This window comes from Phascolarctos cinereus, unplaced genomic scaffold, assembly GCF_003287225.1.
Source record: "Phascolarctos cinereus isolate Bilbo 61053 unplaced genomic scaffold, phaCin_HiC Scaffold_4;HRSCAF=312, whole genome shotgun sequence".
Taxonomy (NCBI): Eukaryota; Metazoa; Chordata; class Mammalia; order Diprotodontia; family Phascolarctidae; genus Phascolarctos; species Phascolarctos cinereus.
This window is the reverse complement of record NW_027555847.1, coordinates 63,126,162-63,150,997: the sequence shown is the minus strand read 5'-3', so window position 1 is coordinate 63,150,997 and position 24,836 is coordinate 63,126,162. Positions and strand designations below refer to the sequence as shown.

Below are 24,836 nucleotides of genomic sequence, written 5' to 3'. Positions count from 1 at the left end.
ACGCTTTCTGCCCGCCCACACCCGCCAGGGAAAGGGTGGGAAATGGCTCCAGTTCACAGGGCAAGATTGCCATAATACAAATGTTCTTGACAGTCATGCTGATTCTTTCCCCCAGTGCCCTGTTCAGAAGAGAAATTGTTCTCCCAGTGGAGACCAAATAGAAGGACTTTCTGGAGGAGCTGTCAACATGATTTACCAACAAGTGGTCTTCTAGGTAGCAGTATTCTTCCTCCTAAGCTCCACCTTATAGGCACAAGACAGGCTGACAGAAACTCAAAGGTCTGATGAAAAGCCTGGTATGAGGCACTGGGGAACCTTCATTTCAGTAGAACAATTCTGACAGTTTCCTGATCCTGCCACGTGAAAATGGCTCATCATTCTAAGGCTTTCAGAAGGGTTGTCTTGTCCATCCGGCTGCCCTAGGACCTCAGGTACTGTGGATAAAGAGGAGAAAGCAACTTAGTCTTTCTCAAACCACACAGTAAAGGATGTGGCAAATGGGGTTCAGCCTTTCTCCTACCTATAGAAGTATACCCTCTGGTCAGATTAGTCCTGAGCAGGATTAGGTAACTCCAGTTTCAAAAATTACATCAAAAGTTTGTTAAGCTTGCTTCATAGGTACAGAGTGCTCTCCTAAGTATCAGGGGGTGATATGTAGTTTACATAAGACAAGGCCCCTGATCTCATAGAGCTTACTCTCCTGGGGTGTAGGAGAGAGAGAGAGAAACCAGCAAAGCCAGCCAGGTAGTCAGTCAACGAGTACTTATTAAGTAGCTACGCTGTGCCAGGAGGTGTGTGAGGCCTGACAGACAAAAAAGAACTGGCCCCTAGCCTCCTAGGAACTCCCATTCTGTCTGCAGAGACAAATAGTTCATGTAGCATAGACCCAAAAAAGGTCTAGCTAGTCTCCTTGGACCATAGAGAGTGTGAAAGGTAGTAACGAATGCTAAAGCTGGACATTAGGATGGAGCCCGTTTGTGAAGGGCTGTAAATGCCCAACAGATGAGTCAATCTTCGACCCCAGAGGTCATACGAGGCATAGTAGTCCCTGTCACATAGCAGGTTCTTAATAAAAACTTATTGATAGAATTACATTGACCATGATCTGGCAGGTTTTTTCCAAGGCTTCTGCTCCATGCCCAGAGGTAGGTCAGAATCTGGTTATTCCTATGTCCCTGTGCTGAGGGGGCACCAGGCTGAATGTTTTTGTTTTGTTTTCTCCCCAGGAAACCTGAAAAGGGAGTCCAGTACCTCATTGAGCGAGGCTTTGTCCCTGACACACCCGTGGGCGTTGCTCATTTCCTCCTTCAGAGGAAGGGTCTCAGCAGGCAAATGATCGGGGAGTTCCTGGGGAACCGGCAGAAACAGTTCAACCGGGATGTGCTTGAGTGAGTAGCATTTGTGGCGGGGGTCCCAAGTGCAAGGGCAAGGAATATATACTGAGTCTAAGATTGAAAGTGTATATGGTGTGGGTGCTGCTCATTCTCAGGAAGAATTTTGGGCACTGTGAACAAAGGAAGGAGGTGGGACACCCCACTTGCTCTATCAATTCATCAGTCAATCGATAAATGCTTACTAAGTACCTGCTTTGGGCCAGACACTGTGCTAAGAGGTAAAAGACAGTCCCTGACCTCCAGGAGCTTACAGTCTAACAGGGGAGATAACATACACATCTCATCACTCCTACTGTGTGTGTGCTTCATACACGCTGCCCTTCTCGGGAGTACTCACTGTGACACGTAGGCTTTATTACTCAAGAGCAGCACTAATGTTTCATAGCAGAATTGATCAGCAGAATGCTTATGGGGATTTATGGACCTCCCAGTGACTGATATTTACTCTGAATTTATGTGGCAGTTGCTTTCAGAAGGAGGAAACCTATTCATTTGGGGGCCTTTCCTCTTTCTGAAGCTTTGCAATAATTTATCACTGGAAATGAAATCATATTATGTTCTGCATCGGACTTCATCAGTGAGAGCAGGAGAGAAGCTATTACTATTTCAAGACCTCCTCACCTCCCTTAGGAATGGGTAGCCCAGAGCCCAGTATCTAAATATAGCCTCCTCCATCATTGTTTTTAGAATCTCTCTTTTCTTTCAAAACTCTTTTCTTTCAAAACATTTTCTATGAAGCTTTTCCTGATCCTCCCCCCACCTTCCCCTCTCCAGCCATTAGTGGTCTTCCCTCCATCCCCTTATATTTATCATACCTCAGTGCCTAGCAGATAATAGGCTCTTAATTAATGCTTGTTGATTGACTGGCTAACCTCTTTACCATCTAGGATGGGGGAAACAATTCACAGACAGTTCTTACTAGCAGAGAGCATAGGTCTGTTTCCATCCCTGACTCGAGCTTGACCAAGGAACCAATTCTCTGGTGCCTTTGACCACATCTTGAAGATCGAATCTCTCCTTCCATTGAGCTCCTCTGTTTAGATGCTGCCTGAGAGCAAGAAGGCAAGGTGTTGGGGTTTATTGTACTGTACGGAGACCAGAGGCTACTCTCACATCTCATCTCAGATCAATACTTAGCTCTCTCTAGTTCTCTCCAAAGGACAAAAAAGAAAAAAAAGTCTGCCTGTGAAACTGACCTCCCTTTATTGGCCTAGCACGAAACTAGCCCAAAGCCAATCAGTTGGTTTTCAATGGACCCTTAATAGCTCAAGCATTTAATTTCCTTTAAGTCCCAGACAACAGTTTGTCACCATGTAAGCTCATCAGATTGACCAGAGAACATTCCTATACAAAATATTGACAAGTGAGCCATGAAGGCTTTGGACAGTGGTGAAGGAGAAAGAGAAAGGAGGTCACCTGTATGGTATCATGAGTCCCAGTAATGTTCCCTTAGACCAAAAAGACAGATTGTCCCCAGCCTCTTGCGGTAGGAGTTTGAGGGGCAGATGAAGAGCTCAGCCTTGGAGAAGGCTTGAACTGCAGGCTTCTTTCTGATGGGGCAAGTTGAAAGAGAGCATTTAAGTATCTCAGGCCATTTATTTGGAGCTGGCCAGGGCCTACTTGGCAGCCAATTCAGCCCCTCCATGGTTTGCTGAGCCAGCTTCTTGGAGCCACTGAAAGACCTTGACCCATCACTATTGTATGTACTGTACATGATCCTTATTCCATGTGTTGGCTAAGGAAATCCCAGGCCCTGAAGAGACTTTCTGAGCCTTCTCTGCATCACCCACCCACCTCTATCCTCATCTTACTTCAGTGAGCCAATTGCCTGAAGTTTTTCAGAGAAGGGTACAGAAGATTAATTTAAATATCTTCCATTATAGCTGAAATTCATTCTCCCTTTATTCTGTGGAGATGGAGTACTATGCTCTACATAAATGTCCCACAATGTATTTGGCACTGTGTCTTGGGTAATAGATTATGCTAAATCCATAGTCCATGTCCTCAAGGACTTCTCCTCCTGAAACACACATCTACTCAGACAGACATAGCCAACAAACCCTACTCGAGCAGTTCTAAATCAGAAACAAGAGCAAACTGTTCACATGATATAGAAGTTTGCATGTGAAGTGCATGGGTCATATCTAGTGTAGACGTAAATAGGGATGAATTCTCGGTCCAGAGCAAAACTGAATTCTTGTATTTTTGTTTTGTTTCGTTTTCCAGGTGCATCCCAGCCAACCCCTTCCCCACTTCAGGATCAAATTCCTGGCATTTAACACTAGTCTGAGCTCAGAATAAATCTTGGTTCACCTTTTAAAAGCCTCTTGTCTCATCCAGAAGCTAATCACCCTCCCTTACCACCCCATCCACTTAGCCCATGGTCTTTGCCACAAATTCTAAGCTCTGAATGAATATCTATAACCTGCCTGAGTTCTGGCAATAGGAGGAAAAATAGATTGGAACGTGTGAGAGAGTGGGAAGAATCCAAAGAATGGATTTCAGGAATCTAGGACCTTAGTCTTTCTTGCCCAGTTATAAGTAGGAACTTTTCCTGATTTTCCATCTGACCTGACCTTCCTCAGACAAGGGCAGAAGCCCACTCCTCTCCTCTCTCAGGCCCCCACCCCAACCTGGTCCTCTTAGCTTCTTGGTTTTTTTTTTAACTGCTCAGCATTTCTCTCCCTTTTTCGTCTAATCTGCAAATAGCTGGGCTCTGTTGATTGTATTGTTTGTCATTGTATGAGGAAGTAGTATAGGGGGAAAGTAGATTAGCACCCTGGTGAATCACTGGCCCCGTGTAAGGCCTTTGTCTTTGTTTGGCCTTGGCTATCCCTGTCAGCTCCTTCCCCCCACTCCAGCTCCTGGCCCATTCTTTTCTGGATAGATTGCACCCCCAGGGTTGCTGCTGCCCCTACCTCCCCCACTTGTTTTTTTGTTGATAGGAAATCCTTCCATTGTTGTGTCCTTAAATCAGAAATAGTCATGGCCTCAGGAAGCAAGCTCACCTACTGCCACATCGCAGGCGGTTCGGGGTAGTTGAGGGTCTGGGAGAAGTTCACCAAATAGAATCACAGATGTGAGGCTGGGGGAAGCCCTCTGTATTCTTCCACTCCACAGAAGAGATCACGGCCTCTATTTTTGGCTCAGATTTACTGAATAAGGATACTGAGTGAAAACCTCCTGGTCCCACTTGCTTCTTGCTCTCACAGAGATGGGTGCAGAGTGGGCTTATCTCCGCCAGCCGTTACCAACTGTGTAATGAAGTGCATTGTAAGCAACATTAGATTTCTCTGACGAAGGCTTCCAGTCAGCAGCCCAAAGTTGCAGTGATTAATGTTCCATTATTAAAAGATAAACTTTTAAGATTGGAGAAGGAGAGAAGTCTTTTTAATTTGGAAATTATCTTTGAATGAACTTATGGAAGGAGGTCATTTGAACTGATGTCTTAGCTTCTGTCCTCTTGGGATCCCCCTGAGGTCCGCACAGTTGTCTCCTCCTTCCTGTCGGTGTTAGCAGATAGTCATGAAAAGAGGGAAGGGAAAAGATAGGAGGCAAGGGTGAACTTATTTTTAAATGAGGAAATCTGCAGCCTTTTCCAGCACCTAGTATTTCAGGGACTTGTGCTACTCAAGTAAAGATAACTGTGCATGCCCTGACAAAATTCACACATACACACACACACACACACACACACACACACATTCCAGATAATCCCCATTTTACAGATGGGATAACTGAAGCTGAGAGAGTTTAAGTGACTTGCCTAGAGACACACAGCTAGTGTGTGTCTGAGGCAGGATTTGAACTCAGCTCTTCCTCACTCCAACTCCAGCCCCATCCACTATGCCATTTTACTGCCACTCGAGATAGAAAGACAAAAATGAAACAGTTCTTGCCCTCGAGGGGCTTACATTCAATGGGAGGAGACAACACATGTATAAATATAAGGTATATTTTTTGAGGGGAGGATAACACTGTTTGTTTGTTTGTTTTTTAAACACAAAGCACAATGTTCTGGGTGAGGTGCTGCTGGAGCTCCCAAGGGGGTCGATTGAATGTGTTTGTGTCCCTTTGTTCCAGCTGTGTGGTGGATGAGATGGACTTCTCGGCCATGGAACTGGATGAAGCACTCAGGAAATTTCAGGCTCACATCCGAGTCCAGGGAGAAGCCCAGAAAGTGGAACGGCTCATTGAAGCATTCAGGTTTGGGGGCTCAGGTTTCCTTGGTCCCAAGCTCAGAGGCGAATGGATTAAACCAGGTTTATCCCTTTCAGTTTGGACATGCCAGGTTTTAGTTTCTGAAGCTTTCTTACCTCCAGTAAATCAGAGTGCATTAACCAGCACATTGCAGTCCACCTTGACTACTCTGATTTTTTAAAAAATCTAATCTCAAATGTCTTCTCCTTCATTATCCATTCTCTTTTCTTCTTCACCCATGCCCTATGCATTCTGTTACTTTTCTTTATATTAGTTGCTTTATAATTGCTGAGTGATCACTTAACAAGCATTTATTAAGTGCCAAATAGAAAAGGTAGGAGATGGGAGAAGAGGATAATGATGTGGAAGAATTATGGGACTGGGTGAAAAGCGCTATACCAGATATTAGAGCAGATAAAAAGTTTAGACAAAACACAATCTTTGCCTTCACAGAGCTTATGGTCACCTAGAGGGGTAAGACACAAACACAGATAACTACAGTACTGAGTATTACATAGTATCCCTGAGTTGCAAAAAAGAATACTATGTACAAGATCTGAGGAGGAAGGTTGTTACCAACTGGTGGGATGGGGAGTCAGGAAAGGCAGCACCACCTTGCATCATGCGGGGAAGTCCACGTCTCAGGCACAGTGCTTTTACATCTAATTCTTCTAAACCATTCTTTCTTTTTGGAGCTGAAATTTGAGGTTTTTAGAGCTCTGCATAGGATAGCATGGGGCTAGAGTACTGTGAGGGAGATTGCATGATATCCTGGAAAAGAATATTGACCTGGGATTCAGCTCAATCAATCAGTCGACATTGATTAAGCACCTATTATGTGCCACACTGCTCTAAACACTTAAAGGTCGGAAGGCCTTGGCTCCTCTTCGACCTTGGGTGAATTATTTATATTTAACCGTGCCAGGCTTCATTTTTCCTATCTATAAAAATGGAGGGAGAGAAGGAGAGTAGATTAGAAAATATTTAAAGTCCCTTCTGGGATTAACTTCTGTGACTTTGTGATTCTGTGGTGCCTTGGCCCACCGAAATGTAAGTGGTTCCTTTCTTAAATACATAAGCTTGGTTGCACTTTTGGCTGAGTGTTTTAAATATGTGTGCAGAGGGACTAGCTCCCCACCTGGAATTGCAAATGTGACCTTTTACGATTAGGTTAATTTTATGCAAAATCCGTCCATGTTTTTAGGGGGGAATCTCAGGTGAGTCCTGCAGGGACTGGAGGGGAACACTGACTGTGCAGATAGCTCCCAACCATAGAGCTCTGGCCCCATCGGGTCTCAGTGGTGCTGGCTCCTCCTGTCCGACCCTGCTCTGGCCTGCTCTTTCTTCCCGCAGCCAGCGGTACTGCATCTGTAACCCTGGGGTGGTGAGGCAGTTCCGGAACCCAGACACCATCTTCATCCTGGCCTTCGCCATCATCCTGCTCAACACAGACATGTACAGCCCCAACGTGAAGCCTGAGCGCAAGATGAAGCTGGAGGATTTTGTGAAGAACTTGAGAGGTGAGCTGCCATGCTGGGGCTTGAGGACACAGCCCTTCATGATTAGACATTCCCCAAAATGCCAACACCTCAGCCAGAGGGAGGGCTGAGGGCTGCAGGCACACCTCCCCTCCCCCTCCCCCCTGTCCTGGTTTTGGGGATCTTCATCAGGCTTCTAGTTTCCATGCCCTTCTTCTTTCTAGTCTTCCTTGGAAATTCAGTGCAATTCAATTAGCATTTGTTAGATACCTACCATGTGCATGGCACAGTACAAGGCAGGGGCCACACAAGGGCAAAAAATTGGGGAGTAGCTTCCCTCAAGGGAAAAGGTGGGGTCCCAGTCAAAGAACAGTTTGCTGCAAACATTTTTGATGGGGGAAAGGGAATAAGGATTGACATAATGCCTACTGTGTGCCAGGTACTTTACAAATATTATCTCATTTGATCCTCATGGTATCCCTGTAGGATAGGTACTGTTATTATCCCCCTTTTTACAGTTGAGGAAACTGAGGCAAACAAAGATTAAGTGATTTGCCCAAGGTTGCACGGCTGGTAAGTTTCTGAGTTTAGATTTGAACTCAGAGCTTCCTGACCTCAGGCCTAGCTCTCCATTCACTTCAACACCAGCCACTTGATGCACACTTTTGTCATTTTCAAGAATATACAGTATATGGGGCATCTAGGTGGTGCAGTGGATAGAGCACCAGCCCTGGAGTCAGGAGTACCTGAGTTCAAATGTGGCCTCAGACACATAACACTTACTAGCTGTGTGACCCTGGGCAAGTCACTTAACCCCATTGCCTACCCCCGCTCCCCCCAAAAAAGGAAAAAAAAAACATACAGTATCTAAAACTAGCCTAACATTGTTACCAGAGAGAATTCCTGCTGCTAGTGTGATGATGATGATGATGATGATGATGATGATAACATTCATATAGCACTTATCATGTGCCCAGCATTGTGCTAAGTGCTTTATGAACATGATCTCATTGGATCCCCTCACAACAACCCTGGGAGGTAGATACTATTATTATCCCCATTTTACAGATGAGGAAACTGAGGCAAACAGCGGTAAAGTGGCTTGCCTAGAGTCCCACAGCTAGGATATTGCTGAGCTGAGTTTGAACTTGAGTCTTCCTGACTCTAGGCCCAAGTGCTTTGCACACTATGGCACCACCTAGCGGACGGATACATAGTTTTGTTACTGTCAGGAACATGTAATAACTAGAACTGACCCAACACTGTTACAAGAGGTAATCCCTACAGCCTGTACTTTAATTAGTAAAAAAAAAAAAAAGGTAGACAAAAAAAATAATAATTAGCCTGTAGACTGTATAAAAATTCAATCTTGCTAAGGTTCTTGCAGAGAGTTTCTCTTCTCCTGCAATCCATTGTTGCTCAGTGTGTGTAATAATTAGAGACAGCGTTCACATAGTGCTTTAAGGTTTGCAAAACACTTCACACGTGATAACTCACTTAGTAGATAGATATAGACATAGTACTTTCATACAAAGGAAGGTAAACTTCAACCCTGTGTCCAAAGCATCAAAATTTTTGGAATGTGTGAAATCAAAATTAATGAGATTAGTTAACATTAGTCTTTTGAAGATAATTTTCTCCTGTATTGTGCCGTCAAAAATCAGTCTTTTTATCTAGTTACACCTGAGAGTATTGAAAGTGATTTCATGAAAAGTGCTTTCTTTTCAATAAGAAAGTAAAAAATATTGGTGTACCTTTCAGTTCGTCTCTCTCCCTTGTGGTGGGTATGCCTATAAGAGGACAGATTCTTGGAGCAAAGGTAGGTCCAGGGAAAGGCATGACAGCCTTTTCTTAGACCTCGGTGAGGCCTCTCATTTATCATAACTGAGAATTGAACTGGCAGTGAGTTTCCCTGTGGACTGGATCTAACTAGAAGCAGACAAGTAGCCACTTGGGGAAGGATGGATGGTTCCAAACCAACTGGAAGGGTTGGGGTAAGGGGCCTGCTTGCTGCACACAACATCAAGGATTGTGTTTCTTCTCTAGCAGGATAGCCATAAATTAATGCCTTAAGAAAGAGCCCCAGACTGGGAGATGGGAGACCTGCATTGCTAGTGACTCATCCTGTGCTCTTTAAGAAAGAGACCTGACCTCTGTAGACCTCTGGCCTTTATTTGTAAAAGGAGGGAATTAGCCTAAATTATACAACTGAGCCATTAGAGAGGAAGTTTCCAGTGCCCTAGGGTCCAGCAAAGAAGAAAGCAGTATCTGGTTCCAGAAGTCTGGGGCCAGAACTTCTAGAGGGAAATGAATTTTTACCCAGACAGGCTGGTGGAAGAGTCTAGCTTCTCTAGAGTTGAGGAAGTCCTCACCTCGTGAGACTGGGCTACCTTATCATCACTAGCAATGACCACCACAACATCCGTTATCCCATTTTCCCATGACTTATTGGCTGAGGAATATACCCCCCAAGCACCCCCAAAGAATTGAGACAATGAGTGATATTTGCACTATTGACTCAGACTTGTAAGAATCAAAGGAGCTAACCAATCAGCTAATCAACACATCTTTATCAAATGCCTGCTGTGTGTGAATGCACAGACAGTGTAAAACAGTCTGTCCTCAGAGAACTTGGATTCTGTTGGGAGAAAAAATTACATAAATACGCATATACAAGATAAGTACAAGGTAAATTTTGTTGTTGTTGAGTAGGAGAAGGCACCAGCAGACTTCAAAGCACAGATTTAAAGCACATAGTAAGACTTAGAGATGGAAGAAACCAATCCTTCAACCTCCCTCCCATTTTATGGATGAGGAAACTGAGGCCCCGGGGGAAGGGAGTACATGACTTATCCAAAGTCACATCATACTTTTGCAACATCTCTTGCATAAGGCCCCTCATCTCCTCAGATACCCCTGTCACTCTGGTGCAGGCCCTCATCATCTGAAACCTGGATCATTGCAGTAGCTTTCTGGTTGGTCTCCCTGACACATCTCTCCCTGCTTCAGTCCATCCTCCATTCTTTTATCAAACTGATTTTCCTACAGTGCAAGTCTGGCCACGTGACCCCCTGTTTTAAAAATAGTGGCTCCTGATGACCCCCAAGATAAAATTTAAAATCCACTATCTGGCCATGAATACAATTTTTATATCACAACCTTCCCCTCAAAACATACTCCAAAGCCTTCCCTCTAATTACCCTGTTTCCTTCCCAAACTAAAAAAAAAAATGTTCCTGATTATTTGTGACCTTTTTCTATTAGAGTTTGATATTTTAGACTCTTAGTAACTGTTCCAAAGTAATGGTTGGGAAAGAGCCTCATATGGTCTTGTGTCCTGACTTAGGTGCCTTTTTCTTCCTTCTGTCTTCTTCCAAGGACATTACTAAGGTTTGTGCCTGGTACCTTAATTCTAGTGGTATGAACACTGGGTTTGGGGTCAGAGGACCAGGATTTGATCTCCAGCTGTGCTGTTTACTAGCTATGTAACCTTGGGCACTTCAGTTCCATGGGCCTTGTTTTCTTCATCTGTAAAATGGGAGCGAGGGTTACACTAGTTGACCCCCATGCTGCCTTATAGTGCTAAATCTTCTCTTGTGTACCCTTCTGCTATGATGTTTGGCTGAGAAAAAGCGAGATAGCAATGTGTCACCCATTTATTGTGAAGAAGTTCCCTTTGGATGGGCGAGAAACTGAAAGCACAAAGAAATAGCTGGATAAATGGATGGTAAAGGCATTTACTGAATATTTACCATGTTCCAGGTACTCTTGGGGATATGAGTATAAGGAAGTTAAACAATCTTTTCCTTCAAAGAGTTTATGTTGTAATGAAGGAAGACAATATATAAAGGGGAAGGGGAAACAAGGAGGGGTATGATGTAGAGGCCCGTTTCTAGGCACGATAAGGCAAAAGCCCACCCTGTTCTCATGGGCATCTTTCCAGGCACCATCATGAGCCTTGTCACTGGTGGAGCCAGGATTTTCCTAGTTGCCTGAATAATACCATCAATAATACCATCCCTGCCACACAAAGTGAAGTTGTGTGTGAAGTAGGGAGAGATCGATCTAGCAACCTGGAATTTGGAGATGATGATAGATTTATATTCCCTCCAGTGGCTTTCTCCAATATTTATATCATGGGGAAGGCTGCTGTTTGAAACTCATTAGACTAGGCTAGAAAGTTTTACACTTGTTACATCGTAATCACTTAATAAATGTTCTATCAGCGCCCTATCTAGTCATTCCAGGGGCAAAAATATTGTAAAGGAGCTGAAAGTAAGGAAAAATACCCATGCAAATGCTTGTATTTCCCTTGTCTTACAGTATTTATAGTGACTCAAAAAAATCACCTACTCCTAAGTCAAAAGACCACAGACAGTGCTATTTCTTGTGCACCGAGATAAAATCACACGGGGCTTTATGTTTTCACAACTTCATCTCCAGAAAACAAGCCCAGAATTATTTCAAATGATAGAACAGCCCTGAAGGCAGGAAGGAGGCTGGACACAATGATTTCTTAAGGCCTTATTAAGCAATTTTTAAAAACCTGAATCTTGGGAAACTTTCTGGAAAGGGCCCAAATGCTCCTCTGTTTCCCCAGAAGTGTTTATGTTTGTTCAGTGTCTTATTTGGCTTTATTGGCTGGGTAAATGCTACAGATCTGCTGAAATTCACGGTGCCAAGCCAGTGGGGTGGGAGAGAGATTTGGAGTGAGAGAGATGCAGCAAGTACAGCATCTTGGCTGGCTAAGCATAAACCAGGAAGGGCACAGTGGAGCAAAGGGGCAGGGATGGGTGCCAAGAATCACTGGAGGAAGGAGGACTCTGGTGGGAGGAGGGCCAATCATCCGGGATGGCTCTGAACCTCTCAGAGAACCTCTGGCCTCTGCTGATTCCCTCCCACCCGCTTGAGCAGGTGACCCCCTTCTGTGCATCTGTGTAACTAGCCCGTGGTTGCTGGAAGTTAGGCTGCCACTGGAAATTAGGGAACTTTAGAGTCAGCTTTTATTAAGTGCCTGCTGTGTGCCGTGCTCTGTGACAGGTGCTGAGAAGACAAAGAGAACAGTCCCTGCCCTCAAAAAAGTTTCCCCTCCACTACTCTAGATGGGGAAGAAAACATGCATGTGTCTAAACATGTGTATATCCACGAATATCTATCTACATAGATACATAAAATAGTCTACACATGTATATATATGCACACAAATAATATCTATGTACACGCAATACAGGATAATTGGGGGAGGGGACAGTAGCAGGTGGGGGAGGGGATCAGGAAAGTCCTCATGGAGGAAGTAAGACTTGAGATAAACCTTGGAAGTACCCTAGGATTCTAAAAATCAAAGGTGAGGAGGGTATGCACGCCAGGCATGGGAGCCAGCCAATGCCATATCAGAGAAATGGGAAGTGAGATGCACTTTATGAGAAACAGAAGGCCAGCTTGGCTATACTGTAGTGTTCATGGAGGGGAGTAAAGTGTCCTAACACTAGAATGTAAGTTGGGGCCAGGTTATGGAGAGCTTTAAATGCGAAACGATCAACTAATCAACAGGTTTTTGTTAAGTACCTGTTACGTATCAGGCTCTGTGCTGGGGTACAAGTGCCAAACAGTCCCTTCTTGCCAGAGGTTCCTACTTGGTCATTGAGGTAGTAGAGAGGGGCAGTTACGGGGCACAGTGGGTAGAGCACCGGCCCTGGGGTCTGGAGGACCTGAGTTCAAATGAGGCCTCAGATGCATAACACTCACTAGCTGTGTGACCCTGGGCAAGTCACTTAACCCTGATTACTTCACCAAAAAGCGAAAAAAAAAACACGATTAAGTCTTAGGAAGGGTGGCATCAGAAGGAAAGAAAATAGAGCTGAGCTGCTTGCCAGTTTCTATAGTGTCAGTTGCTGAGGTCAGATTTGAACTCAGCTCCTGACTCTAAGGCTGGAACTCTATCCACTGTGCCACCTAGCTGCCCCTGATTTCATCACTTTTAACTGTTTTAAGCCTTTAAAAAATGTTTTTCAATCAACAAAAATCTACTTTTTCCCCCTGCTGTCTTTCCCTTAACTACTGAGAAAAAAAAAATGAAACAAAACCCCTGTTACAAATATATATAGTCAAGCAAAACAAATTTCTGTATTGGCCATGTCTTTAAAAAGGGCTCCATCTGTACTCTGAGTCCATCCCCTCTCTGTCAGAAGGTCAGTAGCATGTTTCATTGTGAGTTCTCTGAAATTGTGGCTACCATTTTTACTTTTAATTAAAACACCACATCCCCTCCATTTGGTAGGATTCATGCTACTGAGTGGTCCTAAAGTGGTTATTAACTAGCCTCATCTCCCAATGCAAGCAAGTCAAACAGAGGTCATGGTTCCCTCTTAGAGATGAAACTTCTTCATGATGGGCACCTGGGACTTAAAGGAAAGTCTTTTAGAAGAGAGATGAAGCAGGACAGATGTAACTATAGTCTACTTTAACCACACACTCAGGTTAAATGATTTGGTTCAGGATGGCTGTCCTGACCTTATTCTGGTTCAATAATTGTAGAAAACATACAGATTTGGTTCTTATTTGAAATGCTTCACTGGGTGTTTCTCTGAAGTCCAGTAAAACTGTGTTTGGAACTGGTGTAAGATTGAGTGAGGTGATAGAGTCTGTGCCAGGAGTTAAGTAGTGATGCAGCCAAATCAGAGGGCCTCAGTCAGGCTCAGCTTGTGAGCCCTGCTGTACCAAGCACCACTGTCTGTCCTTGCAGGTGTGGATGATGGAGAGGACATCCCGAGGGAGATGCTGATTGGCATTTATGAACGGATCCGCAAACGGGAATTGAAAACCAATGAGGACCATGTGTCCCAGGTCCAAAAGGTCGAGAAGCTCATTGTGGGAAAGAAGCCGGTAAGTGGCACGTGGACTGCTCCCTTCCCAGGTACCAATCAGGCTAGATGATAAGGGCAGGAGAGTTGAGTTGGAGCAAAACATATATACAAGAGAAGTTATCTACTTTTCAGGAGGGCTCTCAGAGCGATTCCATCTCCAAGAACAAATTGTTCCCTGACCCAGGCAGTCCTAATATAGCACAGCCTCAAGAGAGGCAAGGTTATGAATATTAAATGTTGTAATGTGAGATGTTGGGATTTTTTTTTCAATTTTTCCTCCTCGTTTTCAAATAAGTATTTATAAGATTCCATTCATCATGCGTGCAAATACAGCCTGTCTCTGTTCCAGTGCTAAGTTTAGGGTGAAATGTCTGCATTTTAAGCAGCTTTGATGACCAGCTCCCCTGAGGGCAGAGGCATGCACTGGTAAAGTATCAGCTGCAGGTAGGAGGTTACAAGGGTACCTCCTGGCAAGCCGAGGGGACTTGGGTGGGTTCTACTGAGGCCTTGAGGACAGTAGATGCCCATTGCATGGCAATCTGTATTGATTCTTGAAGTAGCTTCCAAGGAAGGGAAACTCAGAAGTCTCCCTTCTGAGGGGGAAAGACAGCCTTGGAAAGTTGGCTGAGACCCATGCTTGCCAATTTCTATGACTGTCCTTTCCCCTAAACTGACTCTTCTTGAGATTGCCTGGTGGTCTCACTTTTCCAGCAGAGTCCAATCCATGTAAAATTCTGCCTTCACTGAGGAATTGTGTTTTATTTTGGTTTTTTTTCCTCCCCTCCGTAGGCATGACACCTCATTCTGAGTCCCTCCTATAGTGCTCTATATTGACTGTGACTTGGAGCTGAGTAGGAGGTATATAGGTTCGCTCTGGGAAGGAGGAAGCCAATAACACATCATTTCAGTTTCCTTAGCTTAACAAATCATTTCACTTTGGCTATTGCTGAAAACAGAGAAGCACCACCATGGGGGTAATGCAGGAGAAAGCAGTGTACTGGAGATGGCAATTCTCATCTCTGCTGGAACAGTGTATCTGGCCGCTAACTCTCTGAAGAATTATTTCACCTGGGATCCTTAGCTTCTTCATCTGTAAAATGAGGGGGTCTGACGGAAATGATCCTCCAATGATGGAATGATTTTTGTGATTCTGTGACCATCAGGCATAGTCTTATGGTGAGGCCCAGAGAAACTTAACAGAAAATACCTTCTGGGGAGGAAAAAACCCCAACAGCAGCAAATTCCTCCCTTCGCCCAAACACACAGTGGAACTTGAACAAGATCAATTTTCCTTCCTGTTGTAATTTAAGGACTTAGCCAGTGGTTCAGCAACCATTCACAAGTCCCCTGGACCAGCAGTGTCAAACTCAAATAGAAATGGATCCCTGCCTCTTCATAGTAACTTTAAAAAACCACACAAATTAAACATTATCTATGTTATATTCAATTTTTATTTATTTTGTTAAACATTTCTGGTTTGGGGCAGCATTCTGGAGTTTTATGGGAGAGTTTGATACCTTTGCCCTAGATCTGTTACCTACTAGGGACATCTGATGATATCTGTGGAACACTTCATGACATTCTACATTGATTATTACAGGTTTATTCAAAAGATGTCCAAATGTTCCGTCATGATTCCAAGCATTAAAAAAAAAACCTACCTGTGCCTGTGGTTTGAGAACCTAGAGAACTTTATGTACCAAAAGGGCTGATGGGGCAGCACAGTCTCCATTTGAAATAATTTCTCTGCCCTCACCTTGACTTTGCTTCTAATTAGCTGTGTTGCTAAGAGTATTCCTAGCCCTTTCTGAAAATCACAAGGATGTCGAATGATAAAATCAAGGGTTATTAGAGCAAGAAGGGATTTTAGAGGTCACCAGATTTAAATCCCTCATTCTACAGAGAAGAAGACCGAGGCCCAGAAAGATTAAGGGTCTTGCCCGAGTTCACACTGGTGGTAGATCTGAGATTCAAAGTTGGTTCCTCTGACTCCAGGTTCACCACACTTTTACCCTTAATTCTTCTGTTTCATACCTAACCCCTTCATTTATTTCATAAGTGAGATTACCTCAGAGAAATTAAGAGATTTGCCCAATAAACTACAGCAGTAGGACTTACCCAAGATCCTTGGCATTAGGACTTGGGGCCGCAGGGTTATATCTCAGAGACCTTCTAGTTTAGCTCTTCCATTTTATGGATAATGAAAGTGAAGCCAAAGGAGGCTAAGTGGTTTGTCCAAAGTCACACAGGTAGTAAGCAGGATTTGAACACAGCATCCTTTGGCTTCAAAGTCAGTCCCCTTTCCCCTGTGTCCTGCTGCTTTCCTTAATAAAGTACCACATGCACGTGTGGCATTTAGGGCTTATAGTTACATTGGGACTGATGTAAAAGTGTGATTAAGAGCTCATTTGTATATCGAATTGAGTTTGTAAGACACATTCCTTATGCTATTCCAGGAAAACATAGCATAGCATTTTCAAGTTGGAAGGAAGGTTAGTTCTCATCGAAAGAAACCTCATCATTTTTATAAATGGGGAAACTGAGACTCAGAAAGGGGAAGTGACTTTCCCAGGGTTACTCATTCAATCAAGTGGAATCCTTAATTATTTTAACAAGACTAGATTGAAATAGAACTAAGTAGTTGCTGCGATGTATCTTTTGGGAGTTTAACACATCTGTATTTTCTCCTATAGATTGGATCTCTGCATCATGGACTTGGCTGTGTAGGTATCTCTCTTCTTATTGATTCGTGACTATACTCCACACAAGATAGAGTAATCGTGTCATTTGCCCGTTTGCTTATTTACTCTAGCACTTTCTTCTGGAATATGGTCTTATCCCAAGTGTTGGCAGCTTCAGTTAATTTTCTTACCAGAAATGAGTTTGTCTTAATTTTCCTAGCCTAAAGCTTCTGTGGATTCTTTACAAAATCACATGACTCTTGCTGGCCCAGCAGAGATTTCTTGAGTTGGGGAGTCCTCTTTTTATCCAATGTCAGTACACAGTCGAGTGCAGTGGCTGAGAGAAACCTGCCCCGGTCAGCTGAGACTACCATCCAGACAGGCATCACTTCAAATGGTGCTTAATTTTGGCTGTTCAGGCTGAAGAATGGGGCCTGGGAAACAAATAACCCTACAAACAGCATATAGAAATTGTTTGGCTTCAGAGGCTACAGTTAAGCTGGTCTTTTTTCTCATAAAAATTCTCTGACTTTTCTCCATGATTGTTTTGCTATGCCTTGCTCTCCTGGTGGAGACAGACTTATCAATAGAGTTTCATACCTCCTTGTTCTTATTCTTGAGCTTTCTCTGGTCTGGGAATGAGGGGTTGTCACGGATGTCTTCTTTATGCAATGGAAGACTGATCATATGACGTAGTATTTTGTGAACCAAAAAACACCACATAAATATCAGCTACTATTATTTCCCACCCTGACCTAAGCACCTAGTAACGCTCAAAGGGATGGTAGTTTTTATATGCTAGCCTGTGGTTGGTTAGGTCAGAACTTAGCATATAGTGCATGCGGGCATTTGGGGCCCTTCACGCCCTGTTTTGTCACACCTTACAACCCCCATCCTGCCATCTGGGACAGGCATACATGCCTTTGGTCACATGGGAAGAGAGTGGGGGTGACTCCCTGCAGCCTTTTCCCCCTAAAGCAGAAAGTTAAAAAGGACATTCAGTTAGGAGTCAGGAGACCTGGGTACTAGTCTTGTCTTTCTGGTGGTCTAACTTTTTCGTCATGTAACCTTGGGCAAGTTACCAGACCTTGAAGAACCTTAGATTCCTCACTTGGAAAATATAGACGTTAGTCACAGCATCTTTTCATTGGAATGAACCTCAGGGGTAACCCAGGCCAGCTCCTACCTACAGCATGAAACCCATCTCCAGCATACCTGAGCAGTTGTCCTCCAACCCTCCTTGAACACGTCTAGGGATAGGAAAGTCACTCTCTTCTAAAGTTACTCCATTCCATTTCTGAATCACCTTCATTCTTAGAAAGTTCTTCTTAACTTAGTAAGTCAAGATGAATCAAAAGCTGCCTCCTTATCCTATTTGACTCATGGTACTAGTTCTGTCTTCTGGCACCGAGCAGAATAACACAAACCACTCTTGTACATAGCAGTCCTTGGAATATTCCAAGATAACTGTCACGCCTCCCATAAGCACTCTTTCCTCTATGCTAGATACCTCTGGGTCTTCCAGTGCCCACAAGATATGGTTTTGAGTCTCCTCACCATCCTCATCACCCTTTTCTGAACACACTCTAGCTTGTCAATGATTTTCCTAAAATGGGAGGACCCAGAACTGAACACAGTAGATACTAGAGCATCCAGATGTTCAGCTACAGTAGAGTACAATGGAACGTACCACATTCTAGACAATTCTGCTAAAGTAGCCAAAGGTCACGTGAATTTCTTTGATTGCTGTGCCTTCCTCAGGACTTAATGAAAATTAAATTGGAAATATTTTGGAAAGTTTTGTTGAAATTTAAAAACTATAAAGTGCTGTGCAAAATCAGAATTTGTCCTGTGGGCTGTGGGTCACTGACATTAATATGATGTACAAAAGATCAGACGTCATACTAGCAACTTTAGAGAGAATGGAATTTGCAAGGATTGACCCTATAGATCCTTAAAGTCCAAGAGTGTTAGGATTTGAAGGGACCTAGAGATCATCTGCCACAATTCAGAAGCACCTCTGCCATGTCCCTGAAGAGACAGGTGTCTGGCCTCTGCCTGGATCCCTCCAGTGATGCTCAAGCTATATGACAAGTTGCCCAGTTGGTGGACAGTCCTCAAAGTGATACGGTTCTTTCATATACTGATCTGAAGTCTAGTTGATAGTAGCTTCCACATGTCAACCCTCGTTTCTTCCTCGTAAACACCACAAACTCAGTCTACTCTGGCAACCTTGATATTTCTCCAGGCTAAGCATTCCCAATTCTTTCAGCTCTTTTTCATATGAAGTAATTTCCAAATCAATCATCATTGTCCATTGCCATGTTGCAGCATGGCTGAGTAATGAAGGGATGGACTAGACCCAGTGCAGGGTGACCATAGTAACATCACAGAGCAGGGCAGGAGTGGAGAATGAAAGCAGCCGCCATAAAAGATGGAAGCGTGAGGGACGTGGGACAGGGCAGACAGATACCAGCTCTTCCAGCCGGTCTGTAAAAGGTAGTGTGGTGTAGTACATGGCGACATGGACTTGGAGTCTGGAAATGCCAGGTTCAAATCCAGCCTCAGACACTTACTAGCGTGTGACCCTGGGCAAGTCATTTAACTTCTGTAGGCCCTAGTATCCTTGTCTGTAAAATGGGGATAATAATATCACTTACTACACAAAGTTGTTCTGAATGCCAGGGGGAAAGGAAGGAAATAAGTATTTACCAGGCACTAGATTAAGCACTTTACAGGTAGCTGTTATTATCCCCATTTTACAGTTGAGCAAACTGAGGCAGGCAGAAGTGAAATGACTTGCCCAAGGTCACCCAGCTAGTAAGTGCCCAAGGTCATATTTGAACTCAGGTCTTCCTAACTACAGGCCTAGCACCACTGCGCCATCTAGCTGCCTCAAATGAGATAAACAGATGCAAAGCACTTCACAATCCTTAAGATTCTGTAAATAATGTGTGTTTATATTTAGTTATTGATCTATATGCATATATACACATACATATATATTTATATAAAATATATTGTGTGTATAACAGCATCATGTATTATACATATTAACATATGTGTGGTATATTAATGTATAAATATTAGATATTATTTTATTTCTATTGATATCTTGTTTTTATATCTCTTCTTTTTAGAATATATCCTTAATAATTGCACTTTGCAATCTTTAAGATGCTTTAAATAATGTTAATGTCATATATTAACATATAAGTGTTAGATATGATTTTGTTTTTATTGGTATCTTTTATTTTTACCTCTTTACATTTTAGCATATATCCTTACCCCAACTCCTTCCCAGCAAACTGATCTTTATGAGAAAAAAGGGAAGGGAAAAGCAGGTCAGCAAAACTAATCAATGCATCAGTCCAGTGTGATAGTATAAGCTGTGTCCCACACCTGTAGTCCCCCACCTCTGCAAGGAAGAGAGGGAAGGACGCTTTCTTACCTCTTCTCTGGGATCTCATCTCTTCTCTGGATCGTTGTGATTACTTAGTCTCGTTCGGGGCAGGTTGAGGATTCCTTTGTTTTTGCTTATTTGCTTTACATGGTTTCAGGATCGTGTTTGCCTTTGTCTTAGTTCTGCTTACTTATTCCACATAATTCCATAGAAATCTTCCCAGGGTTCTCAGGATTCTTCCTGTTAATTTTCTATGGCACAACAATATTCTGCTGTATTCATGCTCCACAGTTTATTGAGTCTCTCCCCAGGCAATGGGCATGTTATTTTGTTCCCAGTTCTTCATCACTGCAGTAAGTACTGCTGTGAATTTCCTGAAAGATAAGGGTCCTTTCTTTCTGTCTTTATTCTGCTTGAGATATATGTCCCACAATTTAGTCACTTTTTTTTAAAGTGTAATTCTAAATGGCTTTCCAGCCTATTTGGACCAATTCCACAGTTTCACCAATAGTGTAACTGTGTGCCTATCTTTCCTTAGCCCCTCCAATTTTGACTATTGCCATATTTTATCATTTTTGCCAGTTTGCAATGTATGAGGTGAAACTTCAAACCAATGCTACTTATATCTTAGTTCCTATTCCAGCACTAACCTCTCAGCCTGAATCTCTCCTTCCCCAACTGGTTTCCCATTCATTTTAACCCTTGGATTTTAGCATTCCAGAGAAACCCTGGTACCATCCCCTTCCAACATTTGCTAAACTGTTGCTTGTGTCAACCCTTCCCCTAGTAGGATCAATCAACAAGTATTATGTGTACTTCCTATGTAACACGAATTGTACTAGGCCTTGGCAATACAAAAACAAAAATGAGACATTCGCTGCCCTCGAGAAGTTTGTGCTTTGTTGGAATGGCAACACAAGTAAAAGAAATCCATGATGATGGAGGGTGGGGAAAAGAGAAGCACTAGCAGCTGTGGGTATCAGGGGTGAGATGGGGAACATGAAAACCCAGAGAGGAAAGTATAATTCCCAGTTTTAAATGCTGCAGAGAGATTAAGAAGGATGAGGATAAGAAAAGGGCCATCAGATTTGGCCATTAGAGATCACTACTAACTTTGGAGAGAGTAGTTTCGGTTGAGTATTGAGGTTAGAAGTCATGTTACCAAAGGTTAAGATGTGAGAGGAGATAAAGTGTAACTAATGAAGCCACCTTGAAATTAGGAAAACTGTAATGAGTAGGGTTAAGTGAGGTTGTTTGTTGTTTTTTAAAGAATAGAGGAGGCTTGGGTGTGTTTATAGGCAGCAGAAAGAGAGAGATTAAAGATTAGAAATGGGGGATAGCTGGGAGAAGGGAGTCTGCTAGATCTAAGGGGTATGTAGAGGAGTTGACCTTGGTGAGGAGGAGGGCCGGTATTTCATCAAATATGATAAGGAAAGAAAGGAATAATAAGGGATAATAGCAAAGGGTTTTCAGGTATAGAAAAAGGGAGAAGGGAGAGCTTATGGTGAACAGCCTTGATTTTCTCAGTTAAGGTAAGAGTCTCTGTTTGGTAGTGAGAAAGAGGGGGGTGCTATGGAAGACTTGAAAAGAAAGGAAAAGGTTTAGAATAACTGCTGTGGGGAGTGTGATTGAGAATCATTTAGGGAAGAGTTAAAGGATTTCCTTGAGGGGGTGAAGGCCCAGTTGAGATTAAATAAAATAAATCTGTAGTGGAACCAGTAAGTGTGGTTTAACTGCATGTGAGTAGTGGAGGAAGAAGATGGTGGCAGATAATCCAGACTGGGGTTGGCCAAGGCATGAGTGTTGATAGGATGAGAGAGTAAGAAAACAGAGGCTGTGTGATATTCAACTGGTTGACTATAAAGTTGAGATTGGGAAGGATGGAGGGAACTGGAGGATAAAGAATAAGTACAGAAAAAGTGAGGCATAATGAGAAATGAAATGATAGGAAGTTAGCATCGGACCATGGAATTTCAGAATTATTCATCATGGAAGTCAAACACATGTAGGTGATGGCAAATCAAGCATGTGAGAGCATCTCAGGGTCCTGTACATAGTTGCCACTAGGATCTGAGTTCTTGGCTCAGGCAGTAGCAGGGATGGGACGTATATTTGGTGAGAGGGGACCTCAAAGAGGGAGAACTTACTTCTTGATGGTGGCCGAGGGGAGTGGGAGCAGGGGCCAGGCGTAGAGAAGAGTGAAGCCACAGTGGGACTGTGGGTTTCATCATCCGGTTCTCCCCCGTACACCAAATCCCCTCCATTCATGACCATAATAGGAAAGGAAGAGGAATGCTCTTTTCCGTTTTCGGGTATATCCCAGGTCTAGCTGGCAGATCCATTCTCCTTTATTTGCCCATTTCTTTAAGGCAGTCTTGAGGCAAGGCTTCTGGAGCAGGTTGAGTGAGATGCCAGTGAGGGAACTTCTCTGTTTGTAGAAGGAAACAGGCCCCATCCTGACCAGCCTCGCCTCTTCTTTCCCTTGAATCTCATCAAGAGGAGCATTTTCAGGCTGATCCAGGGGCTATAAAAAGGTACTGAGCATCAGTCGCCCAGTGACTTTACTGAGAGCCAGCTTACTGCATGCTAGGTGCTTTGGAGATAGAGAAATCACATAAAACATGAATCCCATTCTTAAGGAGCTTACAATCTAATTGGGAAAACAAACGCATATTAAAAGTTAGTAGAAATACACATGGCAGTACATGATATATCAAGTGAGTGGCAGAAATGACTGTGGGCTGACTCCGTGTAAGTAGGTAAGATCTCAGCTCGGTCTTGAAGGTTAAGGTTGGACTGGTCAGGGAGGGGAGGACATTCCAGGGGAGGACCTGAGGTGCTCAAGGTAGCAAGGTGGAAATGTGCAAGGGATCTTCAAAGGAAGAGAACGCTAGCTAGCCTAGCCTGGCAGGTGAGGCTAGAAGAAGGAATGGGGAGCCAGAGCCTAGCAGGCCTCGCATGGCACCCTAAGAAACATGAACTTCATGTGATAGACACTCGAAGGTCATTGAAGCTTTTTGATCAAGAGAGTAAGGTTCTCAGGTTGGTCTTTTAGGAAAATGAATCTGGCAGCGGCATGTAGGAGGAATGGGGACGAGGGACAGAGGCCTGAGGCCAAGATGTTAGTGAGGAGAATATTGCGGTGAGTCAGGAGTCTAGGGATAAAGTGACTGAAGTAGTGGGTTTAAAATAGGCAGGGAGAATTCATTTGTTACCCAATAATAACTGGTCTGCCTGAGAAGAGAGGCAGACATGGAGTAGAGCAGGAATGCCGTTGGAAAGAACTAGGGTCAGGAGCCCTGGAGGAGGGGGCAGAGGATCACTGGTGTCTGGTTAGCTGGCCTAGGAAGGCGAGGGTGAGGTCAGCCCTGTGCCGGTCAGCAGCATAGGCAGATCACCTAGGAGTCAGCACCTTGGCCTGGCTGTAAGGGAGTTTCTAGCTTATGACTGACATCATTACCTTTTCCTTTCCCACAGGTACTTTCCCTTCCCCATCGGAGGCTCGTTTGTTATTGCCGGCTCTTTGAAGTGCCAGATCCAAATAAACCCCAGAAGCTTGGATTACACCAGCGAGAAATCTTCTTATTTAATGACCTCCTTGTGGTAGGTCACTTAACCGCAGTGTATCCTCACATACACTCAGAACCTGTTCTGGAGTTTTCCTGAAACCCAGGTCATTTGTCATGGGTCTCAGGGCCCCCAGTGACACCTTAGAGATCAGCGCATCCAAGGATTCTTAACCTGTGCTCCATGGTCCCTTTGAGGGCCCACAGATACAATTCGGGGCAGGTCTGTGGACTTGGATAGGAAAAAACTCACATCCTTATTTTCGCTCACCTCTAACTGGAATTTAGCATTTCCTTCAATTATTTGTGAATGTAGGCAGCAAACCACAGTGGCATTAGCCGTACCTATGACTTTGTCACCAATAGAAATCACAGATATTTTCATATCATATTATAGTTATCTTGAAATATAGTTTATGCTCATCCCTACCTCAAAATTACTGTAGTTATTAGACCTGTAACTAGATCACAGGGGATTTGAGTCTTCCTGTCTACTGACTCTATTTCAATAGGATTAGCTCTGTGCTTTATTTTAATATACTTAAGAACATTATTCTTAGAGGTGTGCCCATAGACTGGCAAATCGTAAGCACTGTATTCATGGACAAAACAGTCCACACTACCAAAAAAAGGTGAACCCCTGATCTAGTCCAGCTGTTTCATTTCACAGATTAGCAAGGAATTTGAGGTTTGGGGAAGGGTGTTTCTCTACTGAGTGGACAGAGAACTAGATTTTAGACTTTGGCATTTCTAGCCCATAGGTCAGTGTCTGTCTTTGCTACAGAAGACATTTCTCCCTGATTCCTAGGTCCCCTTCTTATGAGAACACAATAGCCTTCTTATTGATTGCTACCCTCTGTAGTTAGTTTGGGCATCTGCTTTGGGCACCAGCTGTTAGCTTCTAGAAAGGAATATTCCCTTCCCCAGGATGGGACCTGACTCTGAAGAGAGTAACTGATGAGCAGTGTTTTGTATGTAATTGGCTTTGAGGCCAGTTAGAGAATGGAGTTTTCCTATTCTGTGTGGATTGAAGCATCAGGGTTCATGAGCTTAGAACAGTGGTTATCTTACATCTAGGTATTGTTTATGGAAAAGAAGACAGTGAGGTCTTACTTCTTTGCCTTATTTCTGTGTTTCACTCACTGACTTCCACAAAGGGAAACTTTGGCACTAAGTCCACAAGAGTATACCTCTTTGCATTACTTTCAGCATAGGCTTTTTCAAGCATGTAAATAAAAGTGCTTCCTGCATC

The 24,836-nt window shown here is 43.5% G+C and overlaps 1 protein-coding gene across 7 annotated transcripts in view; it reads left to right on the top strand.

Moving 5' to 3' along the window:
* The window catches only part of IQSEC1 (IQ motif and Sec7 domain ArfGEF 1), a 303,399-nt gene that overhangs the window by 262,599 nt on the left and 15,964 nt on the right, over positions 1-24,836 (top strand). For all 7 annotated transcript variants that reach the window (XM_020981235.2, XM_078152246.1, XM_020981238.2 and 4 more), the window contains exons 4-9: positions 1,227-1,388; positions 5,478-5,600; positions 6,948-7,114; positions 13,814-13,953; positions 16,628-16,657; positions 23,496-23,621. In XM_020981235.2, the coding sequence (XP_020836894.1) occupies positions 1,227-1,388; positions 5,478-5,600; positions 6,948-7,114; positions 13,814-13,953; positions 16,628-16,657; positions 23,496-23,621 (748 nt within the window). The remainder of the gene's footprint in view (positions 1-1,226; positions 1,389-5,477; positions 5,601-6,947; positions 7,115-13,813; positions 13,954-16,627; positions 16,658-23,495; positions 23,622-24,836) is intronic.